The 27,381-nt window shown below is 39.6% G+C and overlaps 1 protein-coding gene across 2 annotated transcripts in view; it reads left to right on the forward strand.

Moving 5' to 3' along the window:
* Window positions 1-27,381, forward strand: part of stxbp6 (syntaxin binding protein 6 (amisyn)) — a 103,142-nt gene that overhangs the window by 1,710 nt on the left and 74,051 nt on the right. For both annotated transcript variants that reach the window (XM_062041411.1, XM_062041412.1), the window contains exon 2: window positions 19,941-20,138. In XM_062041411.1, coding sequence (XP_061897395.1) covers window positions 19,985-20,138 — 154 coding nt within the window. In that variant the 5' untranslated portion in view covers window positions 19,941-19,984. The remainder of the gene's footprint in view (window positions 1-19,940; window positions 20,139-27,381) is intronic.

Genomic DNA, 27,381 nt, shown 5'->3' on the forward strand with positions numbered 1-27,381 from the left:
GGTCCTGGGTTTGATTCTTAGGGTCTTTCTGTGTGGAGTTTGCCTGTTCTCCCCGTGACTGCGTGGGTTCCCTCCAGGTTCTCCGGCTTCCTCCCACCTCCAAAGACATGCACCTGGGGATAGGTTGATTGGCAACACTAAATTGGCCCTAGTGCGATGAGGGTATGAATGCAGCTAAGATAGGCTCCAGCACCCCCCGCTACCCCAAAAGGGACAAGCGGTAGACAATGGATGGATGGAGTTCTTTAGGCTAGGGAAAATTCAAAATAGTGCTATCACTGTTATAGCATGGGGAAATGGGATCACCTCAAGGAATATATACTGTAAAAACAAAACATAAATACAATTATTGACAATATTTCAGAATTTTTCTTACCAATACCGTGATTATTCTGATCTTCATCTTATCTTATAACGGCTGCCAGTGATTATTTTGTTGCAAAAAAAATTAAAATAACGGTTTTAAAGAAAATGACTATCGTAAAATGACTATCATCCCAGTCGCTTCACACTCGGCTGCGAACCGATCCAGGATCTTCAGCTCTCACTGGATCGGTTCGCAGCCGAGTGTGAAGCGACTGGGATGAGAATCAGCACCTCCAAGTCCGAGTACATTGTTCCCGCCCGGGAAAGGGTGGAGTGCCATTTCCAGGTTGGGGAGGAGATCTTGCCCTAAGTGGAGGAGTTCAAGTACCTCGGAGTCTTGTTCACGAGTGAGGGAAGAGTGGATCGTGAGATCGACAGGCGGATCGGTGCGGCGTCTTCAGTAATGCGGACGCTGTATCGATCCGTTGTGGTGAAGAAGGAGCTGAGCCGGAAGGCAAAGCTCTCAATTTTACCGGTCGATCTGCGTTCCCATCCTCACCTATGGTCATGAGCTTTGGGTTATGACCGAAAGGACAAGATCACGGGTACAAGCGGCCGAAATGAGTTTCCTCCGCCGGATGGCCCTTAGAGATAGGGTGAGAAGCTCTGTAATCCGGGAGGAACTCAGAGTAAAGCCGCTGCTCCTCCACATTGAGAGGAGCCAGATGAGGTGGTTCGGGCATCTGCTCAGGATGCCACCCGAACGCCTCCCTAGGGAGGTGTGTAGGGCACGTCCGACCGGTAGGAGGCCACGGGGAAGACCCAGGACACGTTGGGAAGACTATGTCTCCCGGCTGGCCTGGGAACTCCTCGGGATCCACTAGACGAAGTGGCTGGGGAGAGGAAAGTCTGGGCTTCTCTGCTTAGGCTGCTGCCCCCGCGACCGACCTCGGATAAGTGGAAGAAGATGGGTGGACTATCATAAGGAGCCAGTCTTTTCTACTGGGGTTCAATCCCCACCTTCTACCACCCTAGTCACGTCCGTTGTGTCCTTGGGCAAGACACTTCACCCTTGCTCCTGATGGGTGCTGGTTAGCGCCTTGCATGGCATCTCCCTCCATCAGTGTGTGAATGTGTGTGTGAATGGGTGAATGTGGAAATACTGTCAAAGCGCTTTGAGTACCTTGAAGGTAGAAAAGCGCTATACAAGTATAACCCATTTATCATTTATAACGGCTCTTTTAAAGTAATGTCTCCCCAAGATCCTTTCAAAGCTCATTTCAAAGAGCAATAAATCTCTAATCTGACTCTCCCCAGATCCTTGTAGTTCGCTGAGCTCCACACAAGGATCTGGGATCAAGGGCAATGCAAACTCCTTCAAGATAGCAACAAATAATGAACCAATCAGGATCGCCGGGCGGGATTTCATAGATGTGGCGTAGCGCCGAAGCGACTGTTTGTTTCAAACAACAATGGCGGCACACAGCGAGGAGTTGTGTGCTGACATTGATTTTGCTATTGCAACTGTTTTGTCGAATCTATCGAATATTAATTATTTAAAAGATGATCAGAGAACTTTTCGCTATGTCGTTATCCAATATGTCGGTTGTTCTGTTTTAGATTTCCCAACATCACGGGTTGATGTTGATGTGAGCGGTTGAAATAGCACGTCGACTTTGGGTATTTAGAAAAGCGCTATATAAATCCCAGGTATTATTATTATTATTATTCAAGATAACGGACAGGTGGTTTATCCAATCACATACAATGATTTTTTTACAAGGCCCTGCCTTCTGAAATACAACCCCATATTGAGAAGTCCCAGATCCTTGTGTGGAGCTCAGCGAACTACAAGGATCTGGCGAGAGTCAGGTTAATGAATCCCATCTCTATGAGAAATTTGGCAAATTAGTGCAAATATTCATGTGAAATTCCACTCCGTCCAGACACAGTTACTAAAGTTGTATGTGTTTTTGAAAAATAAGTATGTGTGGGGAAAAAAATGACGAGCAACAAATCTAGCCTCTTTTTCTAGTGTTATTTGAGACTACTCGTGTTAAAGGGGAACTGCACTTTTTTGGAATTTTGCAGATCATTCCCAATCTTTATGTAAGACATGCACACATATGTTTTTCAATGTATTCTAACTCGTAAATAAACGCTAGTAAAAGACAGCTAACAATGGAGCCAATGGGAGTCGCTCAATTCTTACGTTCTTGTTTATTGTTTGTCTGTCCGTAGGATTATGCAAGAACTGCTAATGTGTTGCCACAACATTTTCAGGCATGATGGGTGATTTATTAGGCTTTCCTTTCATTGTTGTTAATTTTGCAGTATTTATTTCATAAATATTAATGACAAGGATATGCAGGATGACGGTGCCTTTTCTTGTGTATAATTTAGACTGATCCAAATTTGCTTCAGCTCCACTAAAATCTCTTACATCTGAGTATCAGGAGACAATTCACTGCGCCTGACTATATGTCTCTGAATAGTAGACGTCTTTGGATTCTATTAGCTCTAAGGCTTCTTAACCATGTTACCTGCTTATGACGCTGTCTAGTAACCCACTTATGATAAAATATTGCCGCTTTCCCTCTGGCAGGAGTTCAGGGGCAGGGCTTAATTTGCTCTGCTACGCCATAAAAGATAAGCTTGCACTGTATCTTGCTCAATATTTCTTGTGTCCAATTACAGCTAAGATAATGTCAACTGTTGAGCTGGCTCTGCAGTTGAGTTTAACACCTACACTTTTCCTTTTGGATATATAAAGCAGCAGGGTTTCCCCGACATGTACTCGATTGTGGCGGGCTGCCGCGGCAGAATAAAAGCCGCTACACCTTAGAAATTAGTTGTTTTTTTTAAAAAGTGAAAACAAATTAATGTATAGTGTATATAATGTACGGATGGCTATATACAGTGTTTCCCCTTAGTGCAGTGGTATTAACCTTGTTGGAGGTACCGAACCCCACCAGCTTCATGTGCGCATTCACCGAACCCTTCTTTAGTGAAAAATAAAATGTTTTTTTTTTCAAATTCAAGACAAAGTTATATGTTTTTTTATTGGTGCACAAAATGAACCGTGCATGAGCATCACCTTGTTCAAAGAACAAAACCAACACAGTGCATGAACTCACAACAAATTACACACCTGCAAATCAGATGGAAAATTAGAGGGAACGTTGTTTGGGGGTATCCATAATACGCCGATAGGGAGAAGTTTTTATTTTCACGATGAGTTGGTTGTGTCTTGATCTCCGCGGTAGAGGCTCCGCCGAACCCCTGAGGCCGACTCACCGAACCCCTAGGGTTTGATCGAACCCAGGTTAAGAACCACTGCCTTAGTGTAATCGAATGTGGCACAATGCCACATCATTTTTATTACCGCCACACTTTAAATATAAGTTTTTTAAAATTGTTTTACTTGAAAACAAAGTATTATAATATATTGTAGCCCTCAGAAGAAATCACACAAAGTCCGACGGTTTTTTGGACTTTTATTACCAATCTTATGGTAACAAACGGCACACTCCACACAGGTTTTACCACCCCTGTAAACACTTTTGTCTCACGAGTCCGCGCTTCCCGGGACACACAACAACACTCCCTCATTCTCTGCCAATCACCTTTCAGGCATGGACGTGTATGTAAACATGGAAAATACTGACATCAAATCCAGACCACACAAACATAAACCATTAACATTCGCTGGTCGTTACAGTATAAATTGATAGCCTATTATTTGCGCACTATTGACAAGTGATGTACCGGAAACTTGACCACTGAAAAAAGACTTTGATCACCGAAAACCTCTCTGCCGCAAACGGATGTAAAGAAAACGCACGCCATTGTCTGGAGCGTTGTCAGCATGTCTGCGATGTGGACCTAAATCACGTGATTTATATATATATATTGCAGATATACCCGCAGACAGCCATCTACAAAATGTGAAAATAATAAGAGGACAGTGGCGGCTTTTAAAAATAGAATGTTTCCAACCGGAGCAACAGCGCGAAGCAAGTGTGACTTCATGCTCGCTGCAGCGAGCCTCTTTCGCCAGCGACATTGAGGGACAGAAGTAGAGTCTCTAAACAGGAGTACATTTTATAATAGGACCAGAAGAAGATGTAGATTTGTTGCGAGTTGTTTTTCAATTAAAACAAGTCATTAAAAGTCTGTAAACACTTGAACAAATCTCAACAAAGGACATTGGACAAAGGACAAAAATGTAGCAACAATTACAAATATGGATAAAAGAATGTTAATAATAATAATTAATAACAGATTTGTTTTTAGTGTACGTATTCATTTTCTGAGCTTTTTTAAAGAAAGTCATATCATCATAGCAAATTACTCGACATCATGGTAACTAGGGATGATGTTCGAAATCGGTTCTCCCGGTTGTTCGATAAGAAAAGAACCGATTCCATGGACTCGAATCCCTTTTTGAGAACCGGTTCCCGTTATCGAGGCCACTATAGTAAAGAAAAAGAGTTGGTTCTTTATTCGAATCCCTGGGAACGAATCCCTTCCCACGTACAGGAAATGCCCTGTGGGACCTGCAATGTTATGCCCATTTGATTGTAGACTCTTACTGACACCTTGTGGCGATATGAAAATACTACGCATCATTAGTTTGGGCACTTCCGGGTTGAGACAATTGAGAAGTAGACAAGTTGTGTTAGCTCTTACAAGCCTTGGAAAAGATAAGTCTGTAAGTAAACTGTTTAACTTGTTTATGTAACTCAATATTAAGGTGGAAAGTGGTTAAGTTTAAGATGTTTATTGAAAAACGATTTTTGTGCACTGTTTCAATGGATGTTTTGAGGACTTAAAATGGCTTCCAGTCGTATATTTCCACCATCGAAATAGTTTCAACACTCAGAAGTATTTGTTTGATGATAGTACTGTATATTTGTGTGAAGCTGATATTTACATATTGTGTATTACATTTCAGTATGTTAATTGAATCACATAGCTTATTCATTTGTCATTGTGTGTATTTCAGTTTAAAAAAAAAAAAACAGTCCAGTGCAGGACAAAAGTAAAGATAGGAAAAGACAAAGCAAGATCAACAACAATAAAGAGCCTAAATGGATTAATCTGCTTTGGATTGTTTGTTAGCTGTCTGCCAAGCTGTATAACCTCAACATGTGTAGTGAGGGCAGAACAGGCAATAAGCAATTATTGCCAGGCTTCGCTCTCATGTAAGGGGGGAAGAATTGTTGATTGATGACTGTGGTGTTCTTAGTGTCATAGTGTGTGTAGTTAGTATGTTCCAATAGCAGCAGAAGTGCACTTTTTGGAGAGCTGAATTATTTTCAGTTTTGTGCCCAAGGGACTGATTTCATTTAACACTATATTATTATTTATACACCTATAGTGATCACAGAGACAGGTTGTTTTTGTGTTACTGTATATATTTGTTTTTCTGAAAAATTCCACTTAGTATACTTTGGGTAACAACAGTCAATATTTTATTGTTTTATTTTTTTAGGAAGGTAACAGTCAATATTTATTTATTTATTTATTTTATTTTATTTTTTTCTTATAAAATAAAAGTAAGCTTTTGGTAAACCAAATATTGTGTTTTTTTTCCATATACAACAACCTACCTGGATTCGACAAGAGAATCAATAAGGAATCGGTTCGATAAGAGGATTCGATAATGGGCTCGAACTCGATAATTTCTTATCAGACATCATCCCTAATGGTAACCATGCCCATAACCACGCCCCCACCGCCACAGGTATCTTGGCAGTTTAGGGGAAACCCTGTGTACTTGTGTATATATTTATATACAGAGTATATATATATCTAGATTTAGAAAACACAATATACATGTGCTTATGTTTCTCCCTCAGTTCAAAAGTTGTTTTATTGGTGGATACCCTTTCCTGGAAAACGTGTCAGGTAGTGCTTTGCAGGCGAAGTTTCAACAGAAACACATTTGTTTGCTTTGCTCGGCTGGAGTTTTTACTGTTTCCAGTGACGTCAGGCATACAGTAAACAGTGAGGTTTTGGCTCAAGGTCACTCTCTCGCTCTTTTTTTTTTTCCCTCAAGAATTCTAAATGCCCTGAAGTGTCAGAAACTAAACATATAAGAAACAAGGTAAACCATGCACGGTGAAGGGTGCTATGATTAATTGAAGTCGGATGATTTACTTGCAAGCTGGCGTGCGTCAGTTGTTTGTAGCTATTTTGCTCTGGATTGAATCTTTGCCCAGAAGTCCTTCTTTTTTGTGCTTGTTTTTCCACTTTGTCCCAATAAAATGTAAAAGTAGTTTCTGCCAAACAGGAAAAAAAGGCTTATTGTTTTTACAGCCACTGCAGAGCGAGATTCCCCTAGTGATGTTTTAGATTGCTGCTTTAAAGTATTGTCAGCCTCTCGCATTCATGCCACCTCTTGTATATTACTGGCGAGAGTTCTTCCCCAGCATGAATTACAATGAGTAGGTGCACAAAAGGAGGAGTCACACAGTTATTTCTCCACTCATACAAATGTGGCTAGTCTGTCGCATGATGCAACGTTGGAAGAGGATGGACACCACAGAGACGTAAATCTAACCGTGACATAATGGGATGCACTGTATATTCCCAGATGTGTGCACGTGGCAATGTTGATGATCCTTGAGATGTAAAATCCAAAGCAATGAGTCATTAGGAAAGAGTTGTACAGTATGAGACATCTTTTTACGACATGAATTCCTTTTAAAAAAAAGACACCCTGTTCATGCATACTGCATTTTTGAATTTTCATACGCACACAGAATTGCGACAGGTGTGTCTGTGCTGTGTGGCTGCTGACAATCCTGTCAACCCAACAATTAATCAAACCGGATGCTGCAGGCTGCCTTTGATTCGAGTCTGGTTTAGGGTAGCCCAGGGGTCGGCAACCCAAATCGTTGAAAGAGCCATATTGGACCAAAAATACAAAAAACTAATCTGTTTGGAGCCACAAAAAACTAAAAGCCGTATATAAGTCTTATAATGAAGGCAACACATGATTAAAGTGTCTATATTAGCTAAAATAGCCTACTATCAAAATGACTATGTGTAGCAGGCTGAAGCAAATCTTCGTTGACAGAATTGTTTAAATTTAATATTTATTCTGCACATTTTTACAACATTAGAAACCATTAGTAAATCAGAAGGTGAGATAACTCCTGGAAATTACGAACTTTTAATGGCCAAATGTGTAGATGTGTGTGTCCAAGTTAAAGGAAAGGGCAGGCTGTCTTCTTCTAATGGATTTATTACAATCTTTGGCAAGCTAGGTAATGTTTGCTGTGGTCTGGAACAACATGGCACATACACAACTGTCAGTAATGCAGCCAATATTACATACCGATATTGTGTCACGAGACATGCAAAAAACTAAATTATATACAAAGAGGATAAAAGTAAAGGATATTAAATTATATCAAATATACCTACAAATGAGGCATAATGATGCAATATGTACATACAGCTAGCCTAAATAGCATGTTAGCATTGATTAGCTTGCAGTCATGCACTGACCAAATATGCCTGATTAGCACTCCAACAAGTCAATAACATCAACGAACCGCACCTTTGTGCATTTACGTACAACTTTTGGTGGACCAAATGAGACAAAGGAGTGGAAGATTTTACATGTAAACAAACTGTTGCGTCATAGTCCACACTATGGTGAGTTCAAGAACCGCCAAAACTAGTAGGACAAAACAATGTTCACCAAATACTCTCATCAGTGAAGCATACACACAAACATATTAAACGGTGGGCTTTCTAACAATTGGGAAGGTTCGTGTCATGTATGTCCTCAAACAAAAAACATACTAAAACAAAAAAATGATTTGTCCCCCATCTCTTTCCAATTTCAATCCTTTTTTAAAAATGCTCCAGGGAGCCAATAGGGCGGCACTAAAGAGCCGCATGCGGCTCTAAAGCCACGGGTTGCTGACCCCCAGGGTCAGCCTATGTTAGTCGTTGCTTTATTTGCTAAAGTTAGTGTTTTTACGCAGCGATCCTGCAGAATAGTCAAAAATAGTCGACAAATGAATTTGTCAGCGACAAATTTATTGTCGACAATGTCAACTAATTGTTGGTTGCACCCCTACTTTGCAATCATTGTGCTCATTAGGGAGTTGTGACGCAAGAGTGAACCCTCTTGCACCCTGTTTAAAAGCGAGAGACAAAGTTATCAGGTTCATTTAGGGAATAATTTGAATTTATTAATGGAAAACCCCTTGACATGCAGCATCTCGTTTTCATGGGGGACCAAAGACATTTAAAATTAACACAATACAGTACAACAAGAACAAGTTACACAACAAACAATAACAGACAATCATTAAAGACAATGTTGCTCAGATACCTCTCAGCTCACACAACTCTCTCAGAATTTACAATGGAATAACATATAATGCAGTAATAAAAACATAAAAAAATTATATATATATATATGTATATTGCCAAAAGTATTTGGCCACCTGCCTTTATTCACATATGAACTTGAAGTGCCATCCTATGGAATTGTCCAAAATGTTTTGGTATCCTGGAGCATTCAAAGTTCCTTTCACTGGAACTAAGGGGCCTAACCCAACTCCTGAAAAACAACCCCACACCATAATTCCTCCTCCAGCAAATTTCACTCTCGGCACAATGCAGTCCGAAATGTAGCGTTCTCCTGGCAACCTCCAAACCAAGACTCGTCCATCAGATTGCCATATGGAAAAGCGTGACTCATCAGTCCAGAGAAGACGTCTCCGCTGCTCTAGAGTCCAATGGCGACGTGCTTTACACCACTTCATCCCACGCTTTGCATTGGACTTGGTGATGTATGGCTTAGATGCAGCTGCTCGGCCATGGAAACCCATTCCATGAAGCTCTCTGCGTACTGTACGTGGGCTAATTGGAAGGTCACATGAAGTTTGGAGCTCTGTAGCAGCTGAAAGTCTTCGCAGTATGCGCTTCAGCATCCGCTGACCCCTCTCTGTCAGTTCACGTGGCCTATCACTTGGTGGCTGACTTGCTGTTGTTCCCAAACTCTTCACTTTTCTTATAATAAAGTTGACTTTGGAATATTTAGGAGCGAGGAAATTTCACGACTGGATTTGTTGCACAGGTGGCATCCTATGACAGTTCTACGCCGGAAATCACTGAGAGCGACCCATTCTTTCACAAATGTTTGTAGAAACAGTCTCCATGCCTAAGTGCTTGATTTTATACACCGAGCCAAGTGATTAGCACACCTGATTCTCATCATTTGGATGGGTGGCCAAATACTTTATAGTATATATATATATACACACACACACATATATATATATATACACACACACACATATATATATATATATATACATATATATATATATATATATATATATATACATATATATATATATATGTGTGTGTGTATATACATATATAATATTATTAAATTAAATTCCAAACAAGGACATAATACATACAGTGGCATTCAGTGTTAAGATAAACAAAGAGAGACATTTTTCATTCAGCGTTGGATTAATTAATTTGTTAAAAGGCCCAGGCCTATATACTGTAAATGATACTCTAAGAATGATGGGACAGAGTCAACCCCCTTACACAATTTCCCAGCTTCTGATCTAGTATTGGAGCTGGAACAATGGCAGGACCACAATTGTGTGAAAAGTCGTCTTGCCATGCCTGGACCGCAACCCGACCCTCATTTCTACTGCCCTATTGTGTTGACAGCAACTGTTGCTATCTCACACGTCACACACAACTCTGGCGCTGGTGACATCTAATTATCTAAACCCAGGATGTTGTGTCACTGTGTGAAAGTTTTTTTTTTTTTTTTTTACACCAGTGTCTTTTAGGGCTCTCACAAATGCAAGCTGTTTCTTTTCTCCTGGTGCGTAAAAGGAAGTGTCTGCCCAGCCAAGTGAAGTCCACTTCTGCAAGTACAAGGTCTCTCGAGAGGAACCGAGCGTGACCAACGACAAGGCGTTGCCCAGCTCGGCAGTTAACAAAGTGATTTTTTTTCCCCTTGAAAATAGGGTGATAATCAGCCGTGAAATTTATGTACGTTATTTCGCCGCCACTGCAGCAACTTGGCTCACTCTGCCATCGCGCTCGTGAACATTATATAAGGCAGCTCAAAGTCAAAGCATAAGTATCGGAGCTGGCTACTTGTCACTGCCTGGAGGCTCCTTGTCTGCGTCTTCCTTTCTCTTCTTTCCTCACCATCCACTCACGCCTCAGTGGTGGTGCCACAGGGGAGCCGGTGGGGGCTATGTACACTGCTCTTTTTCTGATGACAGATTGCAGGGTAGATGTGGACAGTCTTCCTTCTCAGGTGGAGGATTGTGGATAGGTGTGTAATGGGCTTCCACTGAGAGCATCTCTGCTGGGCTAAACGAGAGTTTTGCTGGTACCTCCACCAAGGAAATAATGGGGTCGTAGCTGGTTTTCCGCGACACATTGTGGAAGCATGGGGCGAATCCAATTACTTTTTGGTGCAAATCTGTATTTTTCTCTTACACGTTATTCACATAGCCATTTTTTTTGTTATTGTTTAGGAAACATAAGACCTTGTTCACATTACAGGTCAAGTCCGATTTTTTTTTGCTTTTTTGCACATACACTATATTGCCAAAAGTATTTGGCCACCCATCCAAATGATCAGAATCAGGTGTCCTAATCACTTGGCCCGGCCACAGGTGTATAAAATCAAGCACTTAGGCATGGAGACTGTTTCTACAAACATTTGTGAAAGAATGGGCCGCTCTCAGGAGCTCAGTGATTTCCAGCGTGGAATTGTCATAGGATGCCAACTGTGCAACAAATCCAGTCGGGAAATTTCCTAGCTCCTAAATATTCCAAAGTCAACTGTTGGCTTTATTATAAGAAAATGGAAGAGTTTGGGAACAAGAGCAACTCAGCCACAAAGTGGTAGGCAACGTAAACTGACAGAGGGCTCAGCGGAGGAATTATGGTTTGGGGTTGTTTTTCAGGAGTTGGGCTTGGCCCCTTAGTTCATGTGAAAGGAACTTTGAATGATCCAGAATACCAAAGCATTTTGGACAATTCCATGCTCCCAACTTTGTGGGAACAGTTTGGAGCGGGTCCCTTCCTCTTCCAACATGACTGTGCACCAGTGCACAAAGCAAGGTCCATAAAGACATGGATGACAGAGTCTGGTGTAGATGAACTTGACTGGCCTGCACAGAGTCCTGACCTGAACCCGATTAGAACACCTTTGGGATGAATTTGAATGGAGACTGAGAGCCAGGCCCTCTCGACCAATATCAGTGTGTGACCTCACTAATGCACTTTTGGAAGAATTGTCGAAAATTCCTATAAACACACTCCGCAACCTTGTGGACAGCCTTCCCAGAAGAGATGAAGCTGTAATAGCTGCAAAAGGTAGACCGACATTATATTGAACCCTATGGGTTAGGAATGGGATGGCACTTAAAGCTCATATGTGAGTCGAGGCAGGTGGCCAAATTGTTTTAATATCACTGTGAACAGTGCCATTCTAAATGTTTTCAAATCCAATCCAGGCCTCTTTTGTATGTGTATATAAATCCGATATGTATCCGATGCTACTGCAGTCTGCGGGTCGCGATCATTAGACCAATGTCATCAAAAAACAATAAACGTCATTATTCTTCATCAAATTAGACGGTTGCAAAATAAACACCATATTTTTTGAGTTACAGAGCGCACCCACCAAATTTGAAAAGATATATACCGGTACAAAATATTTTGTAAATGTTTATTTACATACTTAATTATTTCCAAACCATGCCTGCAACACGGCCGTAAAACGGATGATCAAACAAAACAGAAGTCACTGTCATGGACCCACGAGCTGCGGAAGCTCGCTCACAATCAGCTAAATAGACTCAACAATTCCACGGTGACAAGTTGATGAATTTATGAAACTGAAACAATACAAAAATAATGCCATTACAAATTGATAATACGAACACAGACACTTGTAAATGTGTTAGCATATTCGTTAATGCTAACGGTGCTAGCTTGATTACATTACGATAGCACGTACAAATATGCATAAACACTCCTACAGACATTACACATGGGACGGTTTAGTGAGTATGAATTATTGTAGTTATATTGTAAAACTTACGACCGTTGCTTGGAGTGATGAATGCAGAAACGCTATGAACGGTTTTACTTTCGGTTCAGGGCATGAAATTTGGGGTACATTTTTAACCTGTGGCACCTGGAGTGAGTGAACTCTTCCAAAAGATTGTTTCAGTCTCGCTGTCGGTGATATGTAAAAAGAATTTTTTTGACTACAAAACATTATGGCCGTTAGTTAAACAAAAATCCATAAATTAGCCACACCATTTTATAAGCCGCAGGAATCAAAGCGTTGGAAAAAAGTAGTGGCTTATGGTCCGTAAAATACGGTAGTTGACAAATTAACAGAAAACAGGCAAAAGTAATCGTTTTAGGGAACTTGCATCATTGTTCCACTACTTCGACTGCGCGCCCAGAAGCTCTTCATAACAGACGTCCTACAAATGTCCCACAAACTGCGAGAGCCACAAATGCTTGCCCTCTTCCTTCTAAATCTTTTACACGCAATAATTCGGTTCAGAAAATGTTGACTTTGCACAAAATTGTTAAAATTGCCGCAAATGCATAAGGACTGAGACTTAGGAGCAACACTGCAGCACGTGTGACGTCATGTCTGCATGTGGGTCAGATTGCGTTCACGGTAGACATTGCATTTTAAAGTTAAAGTACCAATGATTGTCAAACACACACTAGGTGTGGCGAAATTATTCTCTGCATTTGACCCATTTTGTTTTGTGATGTAAAAATTAAATAAAGATTTGATTTGACCAAAAAAAAATCCAAATTGGACTTCCTACCGAGCAGTGTGAATGTGGCCTAAAAAATCTTGGATCAAATTGCAGCCATCATAAAACTTTGAATAATTACATGTAAACATTTTAAATAGTCATTTAAGTTTAAACATAAGTTAACTACTCATAAGAGTAAAATGTAAACAATGCAACACTCGATTTTAGATAACAAGGGCACAATCTGAAGGTGAGTTCGCAAATGTAAATGTGTCTCGGTTTTTAACATTCGCATTTGTCTTTCAAGTGTAAAAATAAGTTAGCAACTGTAAAACTTTGAAACGAGGGATGACTTTGATGATGGCACTGAAAGTCTTTGAATGTGATTTTGCTTACTTTGTGCAACTCCTTGTGTACGCTCTTCTGAGTGCCGCAAAAAAGCCAAAACACCCAAAGAAGATCTAAACTGATTTCTTGCACGGAATGTTGACATTGTGCATTGACGATTTTGGTATTTTCTGAAGAATTTTGATTTTTTTTTTTAGTTATGCAACTTCAGGTGTGTTAGAATTTAGAGGTTGTTATGTAAATACGAGAGTACAGTATCTATAACTGTGCCATGTGGTGCTAAACAAAATGAGGATTGTTTGGCTTTGGCTCAGTTATGTGGTCTTCTACTTTCCACTGTTGTTATCTTTGTTTTTACCAACTAGATGATTATGAAGGAATGAGCTCGGAAAGCACAACTAAAGTCGTTTCTATGTGAATGAGAAGGAATTAAGATTGCATACCACATGACTGAGAACTTGACTGAGAATCTATTTTCACAGTTCTTTACTTTTGGACAATGAGAATGTAAATCATACACACAGAAGTTAGTGAAAGCAATATTTGTCCCATATTTGTACGCACAGTACAGTGAAGTTGTCGCTGTTACAGAACTCAATCACGTTGCCTTGCACCGTATGCTAAATGGGCCTCGCGATATTGCGTTTATGAAATTGTAAACCAAAAGCGAGAATTCAACTAATGACATTTCTCCCAGAAATGCTCTTTAGTCTGGCGCCAGACCTTTTTATGTTCCACAGAGTTCCCTCTGGGCTGACGTAATCTCTACATAACAATGACCTCCAGCCAACAATGGCTCCCTTCCAGCCCCACTTACATTACGAAGTGGACAAGTTTGTTTGTGGATTATTTACTGCTCAACTCTACTCTTTTTTTTCTTTGCTTCTTAGCTCCCCTTGGCCCCCACAAAAAACTTTTGTCAGTTGCTGCAATCTATCTAAAGTTGGACGTTTTAAAGGGGAACTGCACTTGTTTAAAAAATGGTGCCTATCATTCACAATCAATATGAAAGTCATGAAAACGGATGTCATTTTTTTAAATGCATTCTAACTCTAAACGTAAATAAAAGCCTGCTAACAGCGGAGCCAATGGGAAGTCCTCTATTCTATCCATAAAACCCAATAAAAAAACATCCAAAAAGTGCCTTGAATATTACCAAGAATTAGTGATATTGTTATTATAAGCACTAACACAGTCAAACTACTGACAGCAGCACCGTGATGACAAGGTTGTGTGCCTATGTTTACATCCAGTGATAAGCTGCTTTCTCACTTCCCTGCTCGTGTTAGTTTATTATAGATCATTAATCATGCCTGCCACCTGTATAGTAGAAGGACGAGGATGTAATCCGACATGTTGGGCCACTTTGACAGCCATTTTACACCTAAAAATGGCGAACGACACGAAAAGACACTTGGTACCATGCCTCTTTTCTTCGCGAGGATTATGAGTAATTTTTAATCTAAACAAAACTATAACAACATTCTATCAGTTGGCATCCTAAAGACAGCAGCGCTTGTACAGTAAGTGATGTTTTATTACCGTATTTTTCGGAGTATAAGTCGCTCCGGAGTATAAGTCGCACCGGCCGAAAATGCATAATAAAGAAGGAAAAAAACATATAAGTCGCACTGGAGTATAAATCGCATTTTTTGGGGAGATTTATTTGATAAAACCCAACACCTAGAATAGACATTTGAAAGGCAATTTAAAATAAATAAAGAATAGTGAACAACAGGCTGAATAAGTGTACGTTATATGACGCATAAATAACCAACTGAGAACGTGCCTGGTATGTTAACTTAACATATTATGGTAAGAGTCATTCAAATAACTATAACATATAGAACATGCTATATGTTTACCAAACAATCTGTCACTCCTAATCGCTAAATCAGATGAAATCTTATACGTTTAGTCTCTTATGTGAATGAGCTAAATAATATTATTTGATATTTTACGGTAATGTGTTAATAATTTCACACATAAGTCGCTCCTGAGTATAAGTCGAAAAAAACTGCGACTTATAGTCCGAAAAATACGGTATGTTTGTTGGCTCTCATGAAGTCTGCAGTGAGTAGAAATCAGTGACGTATCGGGAAAAAAAAGTAAACGTCGTTTTTTAAATTAATGCGTCGCGTATGCTTAAATTATCAAAATATGTAAATACTTAAAGGCCTACTGAAACCCACTACTACGGACCACACAATCTGATAGTTTATATATCAATAATGAAATCTTAACATTGCAACACATGCCAATACGGCCGGGTTAACTTATAAAGTGCAATTTTAAATTTCCCGCGAAATATCCGGCTGAAAACGTCTGGGTATGATGACGTTTGCGCGTGACGTCACGGGTTGAAGCAGACATTTTGGAATAGCACGGTGGCCAGCTTAAGTCGTCTGTTTTCACCACATAATTCCACAGTATTCTGGACATCTGTGTTAGTGAATCTTTTGCAATTTGTTTAATGGACAATGAAGACAGCAAAGAAGAAAGCTGTAGGTGGGATCGGTGTATTAGCGGCTGGCTACAGCAACACAACCAGGAGGACTTTGAGTCGGATAGCAGACGCGCTATCCGACGCTAGCCGCCGACCGCACCGATGATCGGGTGAAGTCCTTTGTCGCGCCGTCGATCGCTGGAACGCAGGTGAGCACGGGTGGTGATGAGCAGATGAGGGCTGACGTAGGTGGAGAGCTAATGTTTTTAGCATAGCTCTGTCGAGGTCCCGTAGCTAAGTTAGCTTCAATGGCGTCGTTAGCAACAGCATTGCTAGGCTTCGCCAGGCATTAACCGTGTGGTTACAGGTCCAGGGTTTGGTTTGGTGTCTCCTGATAGTAGAAGTAAAAATAGTATTGTTGATCTTCTGTCTATCCTTCCAGTCAGGGGCTTATTTCTTCTGTTTCTATCTGCAGTTAAGCACGATGCTATCACGTTAGCTCCGAAGCTAAAGTGCTTCACCGATGTATTGTCGGGGAGATAAAAGTCACTGTGAATGTCCATTTCGCGTTCTCGACTCTCATTTTCAAGAGGATATAGTATCCGAGGTGGTTTAAAATACAAATCCGTGATCCACAATAGAAAAAGGAGAAAGTGTGGAATCCAATGAGCCTTTGTACCTAAGTTACGGTCAGAGCGAAAAAAGATACACCCTGGCGTCCTGCACTGCACTCTAATCCTTCACTCTCACGTTCCTCATCCACAAATCTTTCATCCTCGCTCAAATTAACACTAGAAGTCCCAGCATTTTTCTGTCTACCTAGAAGACCCAGAGAGGGGTCATTTGGCCCGACGCTTTTCCCGAATACACTAATCACTCATTTTGTTATGGTAATGAGGCTGTTAGGGGCAGTTTGTCTAGGTAGACAGAAAAATTATACATGTGGGAAATGCCGAAAGGAGCAATGGCAGTGCCAGGATTGTGAGTGACTGCTCAAATGTATGTCAGTCACGTTTACATGGACATGGTTTTTCATTCTTTGTAAATATGCTTTTTTCTTTGTAAATTTTTTTTTTAAACTATTTTTGGCACACAAAAATAACAATTGCTTCTGCAACAACCCTCCACACCAAAACTGGGAAAACAGTTGCTTTTTCATTCTTTGTAAATATGTTTTGTTTTGTATTTTTTTTAACAATAAATGTCAGAGTGTTGATCCCTTCATTCTGTTGATCCTTGCAAAAACACACACAACCTACCTCAGAACTAAAGCTTGAGCTGTAAGGTCCCCTCCCCCACACAGGCTCAAGTGGCCCCCTGCCGTGTGCCACTAACAGCCACATTTTCATAACAAAAGGAGTGTCCACAGGGGGGACTAGGGGTCAAATGACCCTCTTGTGTGTTTTCTAGGTAAAAATGTCAATTGACCCTTCTCTGGGACTTCGCGTGTTAATGGGGTAATCGTCGCTTTCTCGGTCCGAATCGCTCTCGCTAAACAATGTGCAGATGTGAGGAGCTCTTCAATCTGTGACGTCATGCTACTTCCGGTACAGGCAAGGCTTTTTTTTTATCAGCGACCAAAAGTTGCGAACTTTATCGTCGATGTTCTCTACTAAATCCTTTCAGCAAAAATATGGCAATATCGCGAAATGATCAAGTATGACACATAGAATGGATCTGCTATCCCCGTTTAAATAAGAAAATCTCATTTCAGTAGGCCTTTAATGTTATTATATACATGCCCGTTAATACATAACATATATACTTACATCATGTCTACAAATCCTTAATGGAAGTGGTTAGATGTTTTTTAAGGGCTTTATAGGCAGAATAGAGCGACTCCCATAGGCTCCATTGTTCGCGAACTTCTGATCGCATTAATTTAATATTTGGACTGCATTAAAAAAATAAAAACATGTGTTCTTGCCTTACATAATGATTGTGAATAATTGGCAAAATTCCCCCAAAAAGTGCAGTTCCCCTTTAAGGTCTGTTTTTTATTTGTGTACTGAAACAATAGTGTAGCTTTTGGACCCACTTTCTCTCACCACACAGTAGTTACAAATAGTTACGGATGACAAATGGACTTCTTAGCAGTATGGGCGGCTGGTGTGGTTTGTGCTGCTTGAGTGGTTGTGTGTGTCTCCAGTGTGCGACTGATCAAATCCACAATTCTCGTGGGAGCATTTGGACATAATTAACCCACTTCTTCTGTCCACAGGCATCCACTTTGAGTCAGCAAACTTGAGAATTCTGCACTCTGACGTTTAAAGTGTCTTCTTTCAAATCCAATGAAACAATGTCACTCGTCGACTTTTGGTAGGCCCGGGAAATGTATTGATTTTATCGATGAATTACCAGAGTTTTTCTGTTCCAGACGATTAACAAAACAAAACGACAGAAAACTTTTCACACACACAAGTGCTAATGCGAACGAGAGCGAGACATTTGTTCCAAAAAAAAAAGTTTTCAATAGTTTGGCTTTGCGGCAACAGACGTGGAACAAATGACTGCACGCTGCAAAGTTTGTTTAAAAAAGGCAGCAGCACAACAAACGTATTCCAGCATCTGAAACCGAAGCATTCAGTCGAGTGCGGGGAATGCAACTCTTTACAAGGCGAACAAGACTGTAACAACAAATAAACTTGGGCTAAAAAGCAGCTTACTGTGGTGGAATAATTTACACCTGGTATGTATGATGATACCATTTTATGACGAGAAAGAAGCACAATAGAGAACGATCACTAAAACAGTTGCTCTGCACACCGCCAGGATGCGTGAGTGAAAAAGCCTGCATTTATCCATTTACTAGAGTCCTCTCAATGTTTTACTTGATTATTTATTTGCATACAATGCATAATACTACATTGTGTCCTAGCGCCTAGCGCGCTAGTTGCCAGCTGGCGATTCGAGCGCTTATTGCCTGTCAGCGTTTAGTGGCACAATACTGTTGTTACTTGAATATCCTTAATGGTATCTTTTATGATTAGTTTAATGCAAAATACAAATGATAATTTCATACAAGACATAAAAAGTAGTCCTTCTCTCCATCAGTTTGGGGGTCCTTGGCCCGGAACCCCTGCTCTGGAGCAGTGTTTTTCAGTGCCGCGGCACACTAGTGTGCCATGAGATACAGTCTGGTGTGCCGTGGGAGATTATCTAATTTCACCTATTTGGGTTAAAAATATTTTTTGCAAACCAGTAATTATACTTTTTAAATTATGTGTTGTTGTTGATTGTCGGTGCTATCGAGAGCTCGGCAGAGTAACCGTGTAATACTCTTCCATATCAGTAGGTGGCGGCCGGTAGCTAACTGCTTTGTAGATGTCGGGAACAGCGGGAGGCAAACTGCAGGTAAAAAGGTGTCTAATGCTTTAACCAAAAATAAACAAAAGGTTAGTGCCCCTAAGAAAAGGCATTGACGCTTAGGGAAGGCTATGCAGAACAAACTAAAACTGAACTGGCTACAAAGTAAACAAAAACAGAATGCTGGACGACAGCAAAGACTTACTGTGGAGCAAAGACAGCGTCCACAATGTACATCCGAACATGACATGACATTAAACAATGTCCCCACAAAGAAGGATTAAAAACAACTGAAATATTCTTGATTGCTAAAACAAAGTAGATGTGGGAAATATCGCTCAAAGGAAGACATGAAACTGCTACAGGAAAATACCAAAAAAAGCGAAAAAGCCACCAAAATAGGAGCGCAAGACAAGAACTAAAACACTACACACAGGAAAACAGCAAAAAACTCAAAATAAGTCACGACGTGATGTGACAGGTCGTGACAGTACACCTACTTTGAGACAAGAGCTATAGATGCATGGTTGGTTATGGTTTAAAGTCATGTCCAATGACTTTTTACTGCCAACTGAGTTTTGTTTTTGAATGATTTCTGCTGGTGGTGTGCCTCCAAATTTTTTCAACGCCAAAAATGTGCCTTTGCTCAAAAAAGGTTGAAAAACACTGCTCTAGACATCATCATTCATCCTCTGCCATCTTCTCTCTCTCTGCCCACTCAGTTGAGCGCACTCTTGGAACCAGCTGGTCCCGCCCGTTGTCCGGGATGAGTGCCAAAGCAGCCATCCACAAGGAGGTCTTCGTACCCCACGGCGAGAAGATGCTGGCGGCCGTGCAGGTGAAGCGGAAGACCAAGAAGAAGATCCCATTTCTGGCGACTGGCGGCCAGGGGGACTACTTGACCTTCATCTGCCTCTCAGGTGACTGCCTCGAGTCACAAATTTCCAAACGTCAGCCTTAATTCCCACTCTGATGTTCCCGATGACGAGTGTGTTTTCTCTGCCGCGCTAAATCAATTAACGGCTGAGCTGTAGGTCAACCCTGATTAGATTTACTCCGAAATTGAATGATTGTTACGCTACAGACGAGGGTTTAATTTCGGTTTCATTGCCTGCTAATTGAATTAGCCATGCGTGGCGCGGTAAAAACAGAACTTGCCAATTTGCGCCGGAAAGCGGCGGATCAATCAAATGGGAAGTCAAAATGGAAATCCGGGTGCAGGAGATCGCATCGCAATGTTCAAAGGTTTGGAATTAATCACGACTTGTTTGACTTTAGTGTTCATTAAGGCTAAGAAGGACGTAGAGTTGAGTTAACATAAATCAGTTTCAATCAAGAACACTAATCCTTCTCTATCAACTTTTCTTTGTAATGCCACAGAATGAGCCCAACTCTTCAAAATCACTTGATTTAGCGCAGAGATGTTGGGCGGCCATTTTTTCATTGGCCTCTGGCATATCTGTAATGGTTATTAATTAGTAATGCACCATTTTTTTGGGAGGCCCATACAGATACTGATAACTTCCTGCTTCTCAAGACTGACCCTGATAATTAACTGTATTTAGATTTAACTGTAGTTTGTGCACACATAGAGGTAAGAAAGACTCAGACTAAGGCGGATTTGACAACCTGTACCTGTGGTTTTGTCCTGACAAAAGCCAATATCGTCAGTGATGGTCACAGGAAAGTCATCCAGCCCCATCATTTCCATAATGAAATCACAGACTGCTTTAGCCCTCAGGTCGTCCTGGCAAAGTTTTTGCACTTTTTCAAAAGCCACGACGATAGAAACAAGTCCCACCCATTTTTTTCGTGGCTGTATTTGGAGCAGCTTCTTTATGAGCCTTTCAAAACACAGTGGTAGTGCACTGCAAAAAGTCAGTGTTTAAAAACAAGAAAAAAAATACAAAAATTAGGGGTATTTTATTTGAACTAAGCAAAATTATCTGCCAATAGAACAAGAAAATTTGGCTTGTCAAGACTTTCCAAAACAAGTAAAATTAGCTAACCTCAATGAACCCCAAAATACCTTAAAATAAGTATATTCTCACTAATAACAAGTGCACTTTTCTTGGTAGAAAAAAAAGAGACCTTTTTGCTCAATATGTTGAAAAATGTTCTTAAATTAAGTAAATGCTATTGCCATTATCTTGACATAATGAAATGCGCTCGGCATCATGAATTTTTTTTCATGCTTGAAGTAAGAAATTATTACTTTAGAAAAGTAGTTTTATACTTGTGAGTGTTTGGTGACACAGTTTTGCAACAGTTGATATTCTAGTTTCAAGCATGTTTTACTCAATATAGGTCATAAAATCTCAGCTACAAGCTGTAATATCTTACTGAGATCATTTAGGACCAAAACCCTTAAAACAAGTAAAACACTCTAACATAAAATCTGCTTAGTGACAAGAATTATCTTATCAGACAGAAAATAAGCAAATATCACCCTTATTTGAGATATTTAATCTTACTTAGATTGCAGTTTTTGCAGTGTGATGCTGGTGTGTCACGTGGCTGCTGAGATATTATGTGTTGAAACGCAATGTTTTTTCCCCATTAGCATGCGCAAAGTTTTCCTCTGAAACGGTGAAAAAGTCTGACTCGATCAACTCCATTGTTGTTTACAATGAACTCAGGGGAAGTGACACATGGTAGACAGAAGAAGGGAGCGCTTGACTTGCTAACCCTAACCCACCTACAGCACAATACATGTACTTTGGCCTCCTTGGCGTTTGTTTTCAAATTGGTTATGGGAGCTATTTATAAAAAATAAAAAGTTAAAGTACCAATGATTGTCACACACACACTAGGTGTGGTGAGATTATCCTCTGCATTTGACCCATCACCCTCACCCCCTGGGAGGTGAGGAGAGCAGTGAGCAGCAGCGGTGGTCGTGCCCGGGAATCATTTTGTGGATTTAACCCCCAATAATTGGTGTGACGTAATAATTCCTCAAATCAATCGGTCAAACAATTATCTGTATATAGTTACAGTTAAAAAAATTACAGTTTTACGAAAAACACACATACAATCAGAAATAACAAATTTAAAATCACCAACTTGACTTATTAACTTCAAAAGAAAAAAATGTTTACGAGCAAACACTTTTAAATGTTTTTGGTTTTGTGCGGAGAAAAAACGTATTTGGATGTTAGTTTATTATTTACCAAATAATGTTTGCCTTGTTTTTGTAACAGGTGGTCTGATACATTTGATGGTTTTAGCGTGATTGAACAAAAAGTGAAGAATATCAAAGTGGTCCCCACAGCCTTCTTTTTTTCTGTATGTGGCTCTCTGTGATAAATGTTTAGTCAAGGACTAAGCGCTTGCTTAGGGCCCTGCGGTCATTAGTGGGACCCCAAGAATATATGTACATTTACATTGTCTTAATAGTTTAGGGGTGTTTTCAGTGTGGCGAGGGAGACATCACAAGTTCAACATGACTGGCCCGCGATGTGTTTTTGTCTAAATTTATGCCCCTGCAAAATCCTTTGGTATGATATTGGACATATATCACTCAAGGTGTTAATTAACTATAACCCACAAATAAAGTCAACATACGGTCACACATAACACACCTAATCTGCGCCACACATGGGGAAGTTTGGCAAGAGTGTTTTGCATATATATATATATATATATATATATATATATATATATATATATATATATATATATATATATATATATATATATATATATATATATATATATATATATATATATATATATATATATATATATATATATATGAGTGTTTTGCATATATCAATCAATCAATCAATGTTTATTTATATAGCCCTAAATCACAAAAGTCTCAAAGGGCTGCACAAGCCACAACGATATATATATATATATATATATATATATATATATATATATATATATATATATATATATATATATATATATATATATATATATATATATATATATATATATATATATATATATATATATATATATATATATATATATATATATATATATATAACACTCTTGCCACACTTCCCCATGTATGGCACAGATTAGGTGCTTGCGATTTCTGATTGATTACAAAACTTTAGGGAAGTCGTCAGAAGTAAACAGGTACGAGTCAAACTTTCACATACTCTTAATATACATTTTTTTATCGTTTATACTTCATATTGCGTTGTCGTCACGGTCTGAGGTGGGTTAAAGTGGATGTAGTTGAAGTTATGTGTTGTTGTTCAGTCTAATGCTCGCTTTAAACAATACAAACTGAAGTGTTATTTTGTTACAAACGATTGTTGTTATGTCACAATCAAGTGCTCTAACCATAAATGTTACCTTATTTCTGGTAATTCTGTTCATTAATATTATTTAAGTGTTTGCTTGATGTTTTATTTGATTCTGTTTGGTTTTGTACAGTTGAATTTGTTACTTTTGTATATATCTGGGTAATTTTATTGTTGCACTTAGTTGTTTTTTGCACTACAAATTATGTTTGCACATTGCTGTTACAGGTTTTTGTTACCAAAAATAATGAACAATAAACACTGCCATAGCTGCAATTAGTTTATAGTAGGTGTGTGAATGATTAAAAAACAACAGTATTTGCAGAAATAGAGTGCCTCAAAATCAATAGAGGGTCCCAAAATTTTGCTTAGGGCCCCATGGAGGCTTGGACCGGCTATGCCTGTTGTCTCAGTATCCTCATCACATCTCCTGAAGCAGATGACCCCACGATAGGAACGCTCTGTCTGCTTAATGGACACTACATAATCTAATAGCTGCGTTGACATGTGATGATAACCAGTGCTAAAACACAATGCCAAATGGACATTGACTGTTTCTCTACTTTGCATCCAGAAAGGGCACCTTCTTGAATTTTGTAAATAAACTGTCTTTTGAGTGAGTGTAGAGGAGCTGAGTCCAAAGCCAACCTGTAGGTTTTGGTAAATGTTTTCATATTATTAGGGTTGGAATTGGGGGTTAAATCACCAAAAATGATTCCTGGGCACAGCCACCGCTGCTGCTCACTGCTCCCCTCACCTCCCAGGAGGTGATCAAGGGTGATGGGTCAAATGCAGAGAATAATTTTCCCACACCTAGTGTGTGTGTGACAATCATTGGTACTTTAACTTTAACTTTAAATATTATTAATAGTCAATGCCTCAGGCTACATGCTTAGATAAGTACAACAAATAATAAAGGACATAATGTCATGGCTGTCTTGAGTTTCCAATAATTTCTACAACTCTTATTTTTTTGTGATAGAGTGATTAGAGCACATACTTGTTTGTCACAAAAAACATTCATGAAGTTTGGTTCTTTTATGAATTTATTATGGGTCTACTGATAATGTGACCAAGTCTGCTGGGTCAAAAGTATACATACAGCAACATACATTATACATTTTGGTGATTTAGAAAAGTTACAATTAAATTAGCTTCATGGCAGGGCCTCTTAACTTCATGTGAGTGATTATGATTGACGACACCTGTTGACCTCTCTGAGCCCATTTAAATAGGGCTCACGTGATGCAGTCGTTAGACTCGGTTACAAACGCGACAATGGGAAAGTCAAAGGAACTCAGCACAGATCTGAAAAAAACAAATCATTGACTTGAACAAGTCAGGAAAGTCACTTGGAGCCATTTCAAAGCAGCTTAAGGTCCCAAGAACAACTGTGCAGACAATTTTTCGTAAGTATAAAGTGCATGGCACAGTTTTGTCACTGCCACAATCAGGAAGAAAACACAAGCTATCACCTGCTGCTGTATGTATGTTTTATTGTCCTCCATTGCAAAGAGATGAATTGTTTCCTACATTAGCACGTGTGTGCATGTTTGCATAAGGCCCCTTCTCTATTTTTAGCCTGAGCCGCGTTTAGTATAACGATCAAAGCGGTTTTATCACATTGTCCTGGAGATCCGTCCATGAATACATGAACTGTAGTAGCAGTTCATGTAGGAGCAGTTCAGTAGTAACACTTAGTGTATGCGCAGTCATTCAACTATTAAGGTCATTGCGTGCACGAAAGGCAACAATCCAGTCTGTGTGCATGAGAGATGCATGGCTGGTGTGTGACTCTGTGAATGCCCATATGCACTGTACAGTACAGTATGTAAGGCTGGGGGCGGGGGGAGATTGGGTTGGGACTTTCAGTAGCACAAACTTGAGGGCCATGGGCCAGTGGTCGAGTTATGTAATGCATGGTCTGTCACAGCTGAACAGTGAGAGGAGACAGACACAAGCATGAATGTGGTGCCAGGATTAAACACTATAAAACATCATTGACGCTGTACTTCAACATGCATTCATAGATTTCTACGACAATATCCCAATTTGGTATGTACTGTAAACAGTTTATCTCCGCTTTTTACAGCTCAGTACCTCAAATTAAAACCAGTTTGCTAGATTTTATTGTGCATGCGTTAACCCATTCATCAAATTCACTCATTTGACCAGAATGACAACAAATGTCAGCTTACCACAACAACGACAAAGTAACGCCACAGTTTTCTTTTATGAAAATAAAAATCTAAAAGTAAAAACCGCACTCATGACTAATATAGACGTACACCTATCATTACAGTAGCAAGACACTTTTGCAGGAAACAATAAAGTTATTGCTGCATGCTTTGAATGGGAAAAAAGTCTAGGCCGAAAAATAAAAATTCAAGGCCGGTAGTTCACATTGAAATGTTTACATAAAGAATTGCATATGTTAATATGAAACTACTTTACATTTTTAATGATCTGCAATGGGACATTTTTGCCACAAAGAACACATCAGTCAGTTTTTGTGTAATGTTGCCATTTTAGGCTCATGTAAGGGGACCAATGATGATTTTAATCTACATTCAAAACACTTCCTTGTGGCCTAGATAATATGTATTGGATATGTTTCAGTGTAAATTTTGCTCCACAGTCACATTTCCAACCCGTTTTTTTAGTCCGTCTCCAAAGATGTTCGTTTCTGGGGGCATTCCCAAATTGCAAATAAAACCACACCCCACCCTCTCCAAAAATATCATATCTTTTGAAATTGTACACTGTTTAGATATAACTTGAAAGTCGTCTCCATTATGTTTTTCAAGGCGTGGTCGAAAATAAATAATATATAGATTCACCCGGTCACAACGTCAGTTGTACCTGCACCATAGCTGCCAACTCTTCTGGATTCTCTGTAAAAGAGAACGTATTCTCTGTAAAAGAGAACGTAATGTTTCTGTAAGGCTTTACAATACTCAAGTTTGTCAATCATAGTGACACATTTACATTGTTTAAATGTGTTATATTAAGTCTCCAATCAAAGCAACATCAAAAACAAAGAAAAAGAAACATCCTTAGTGTACCACAATAGTTAGAACTGCACACAGAGTACAGCTGGCTATCTCATGAGCATTTAGCATTGATCACTAGCAATGTAGCAAATGCATAATCTCTTACCATCGATATAAACTATGACAAGCACAAGCTGCTCAAGCCAGAGGACAGACAAAGCAGAGCTAGAGCTTCTTCAGGTACACTACCGTTCAAAAGTTTGGGGTCACCCAAACAATTTTGTGGAATAGCCTTCATTTCTAAGAACAAGAATAGACTGTCGAGTTTCAGATGAAAGTTCTCTTTTTCTGGCCATTTTGAGCGTTTAATTGACCCCACAAATGTGATGCTCCAGAAACTCAATCTGCTCAAAGGAAGGTCAGTTTTGTAGCTTCTGTAACGAGCTAAACTGTTTTCAGATGTGTGAACATGATTGCACAAGGGTTTTCTAATCATCAATTAGCCTTCTGAGCCAATGAGCAAACACATTGTACCATTAGAACACTGGAGTGATAGTTGCTGGAAATGGGCCTCTATACACCTATATAGATATTGCACCAAAAACCAGACATTTGCAGCTAGAATAGTCATTTACCACATTAGCAATGTATAGAGTGTATTTCTTTAAAGTTAAGACTAGTTTAAAGTTATCTTCATTGAAAAGTACAGTGCTTTTCCTTAAAAAATAAGGACATTTCAATGTGACCCCAAACTTTTGAACGGTAGTGTACGTCATGCAGAAATATTTAACTAGATAGCCAGCGGGCCAACTACGGTCAGCGAGGACCGTTGAATAGTAGTCAACAACCTACTTGCTAACATTTCTGCAGCAGATTTCTAACAGCAGCCGAACACTTCACAGACCATC

The sequence above is a fragment of the Entelurus aequoreus genome, linkage group LG03 (genome assembly GCF_033978785.1).
Source record: "Entelurus aequoreus isolate RoL-2023_Sb linkage group LG03, RoL_Eaeq_v1.1, whole genome shotgun sequence".
NCBI classification, from domain to species: domain Eukaryota; kingdom Metazoa; phylum Chordata; class Actinopteri; order Syngnathiformes; family Syngnathidae; genus Entelurus; species Entelurus aequoreus.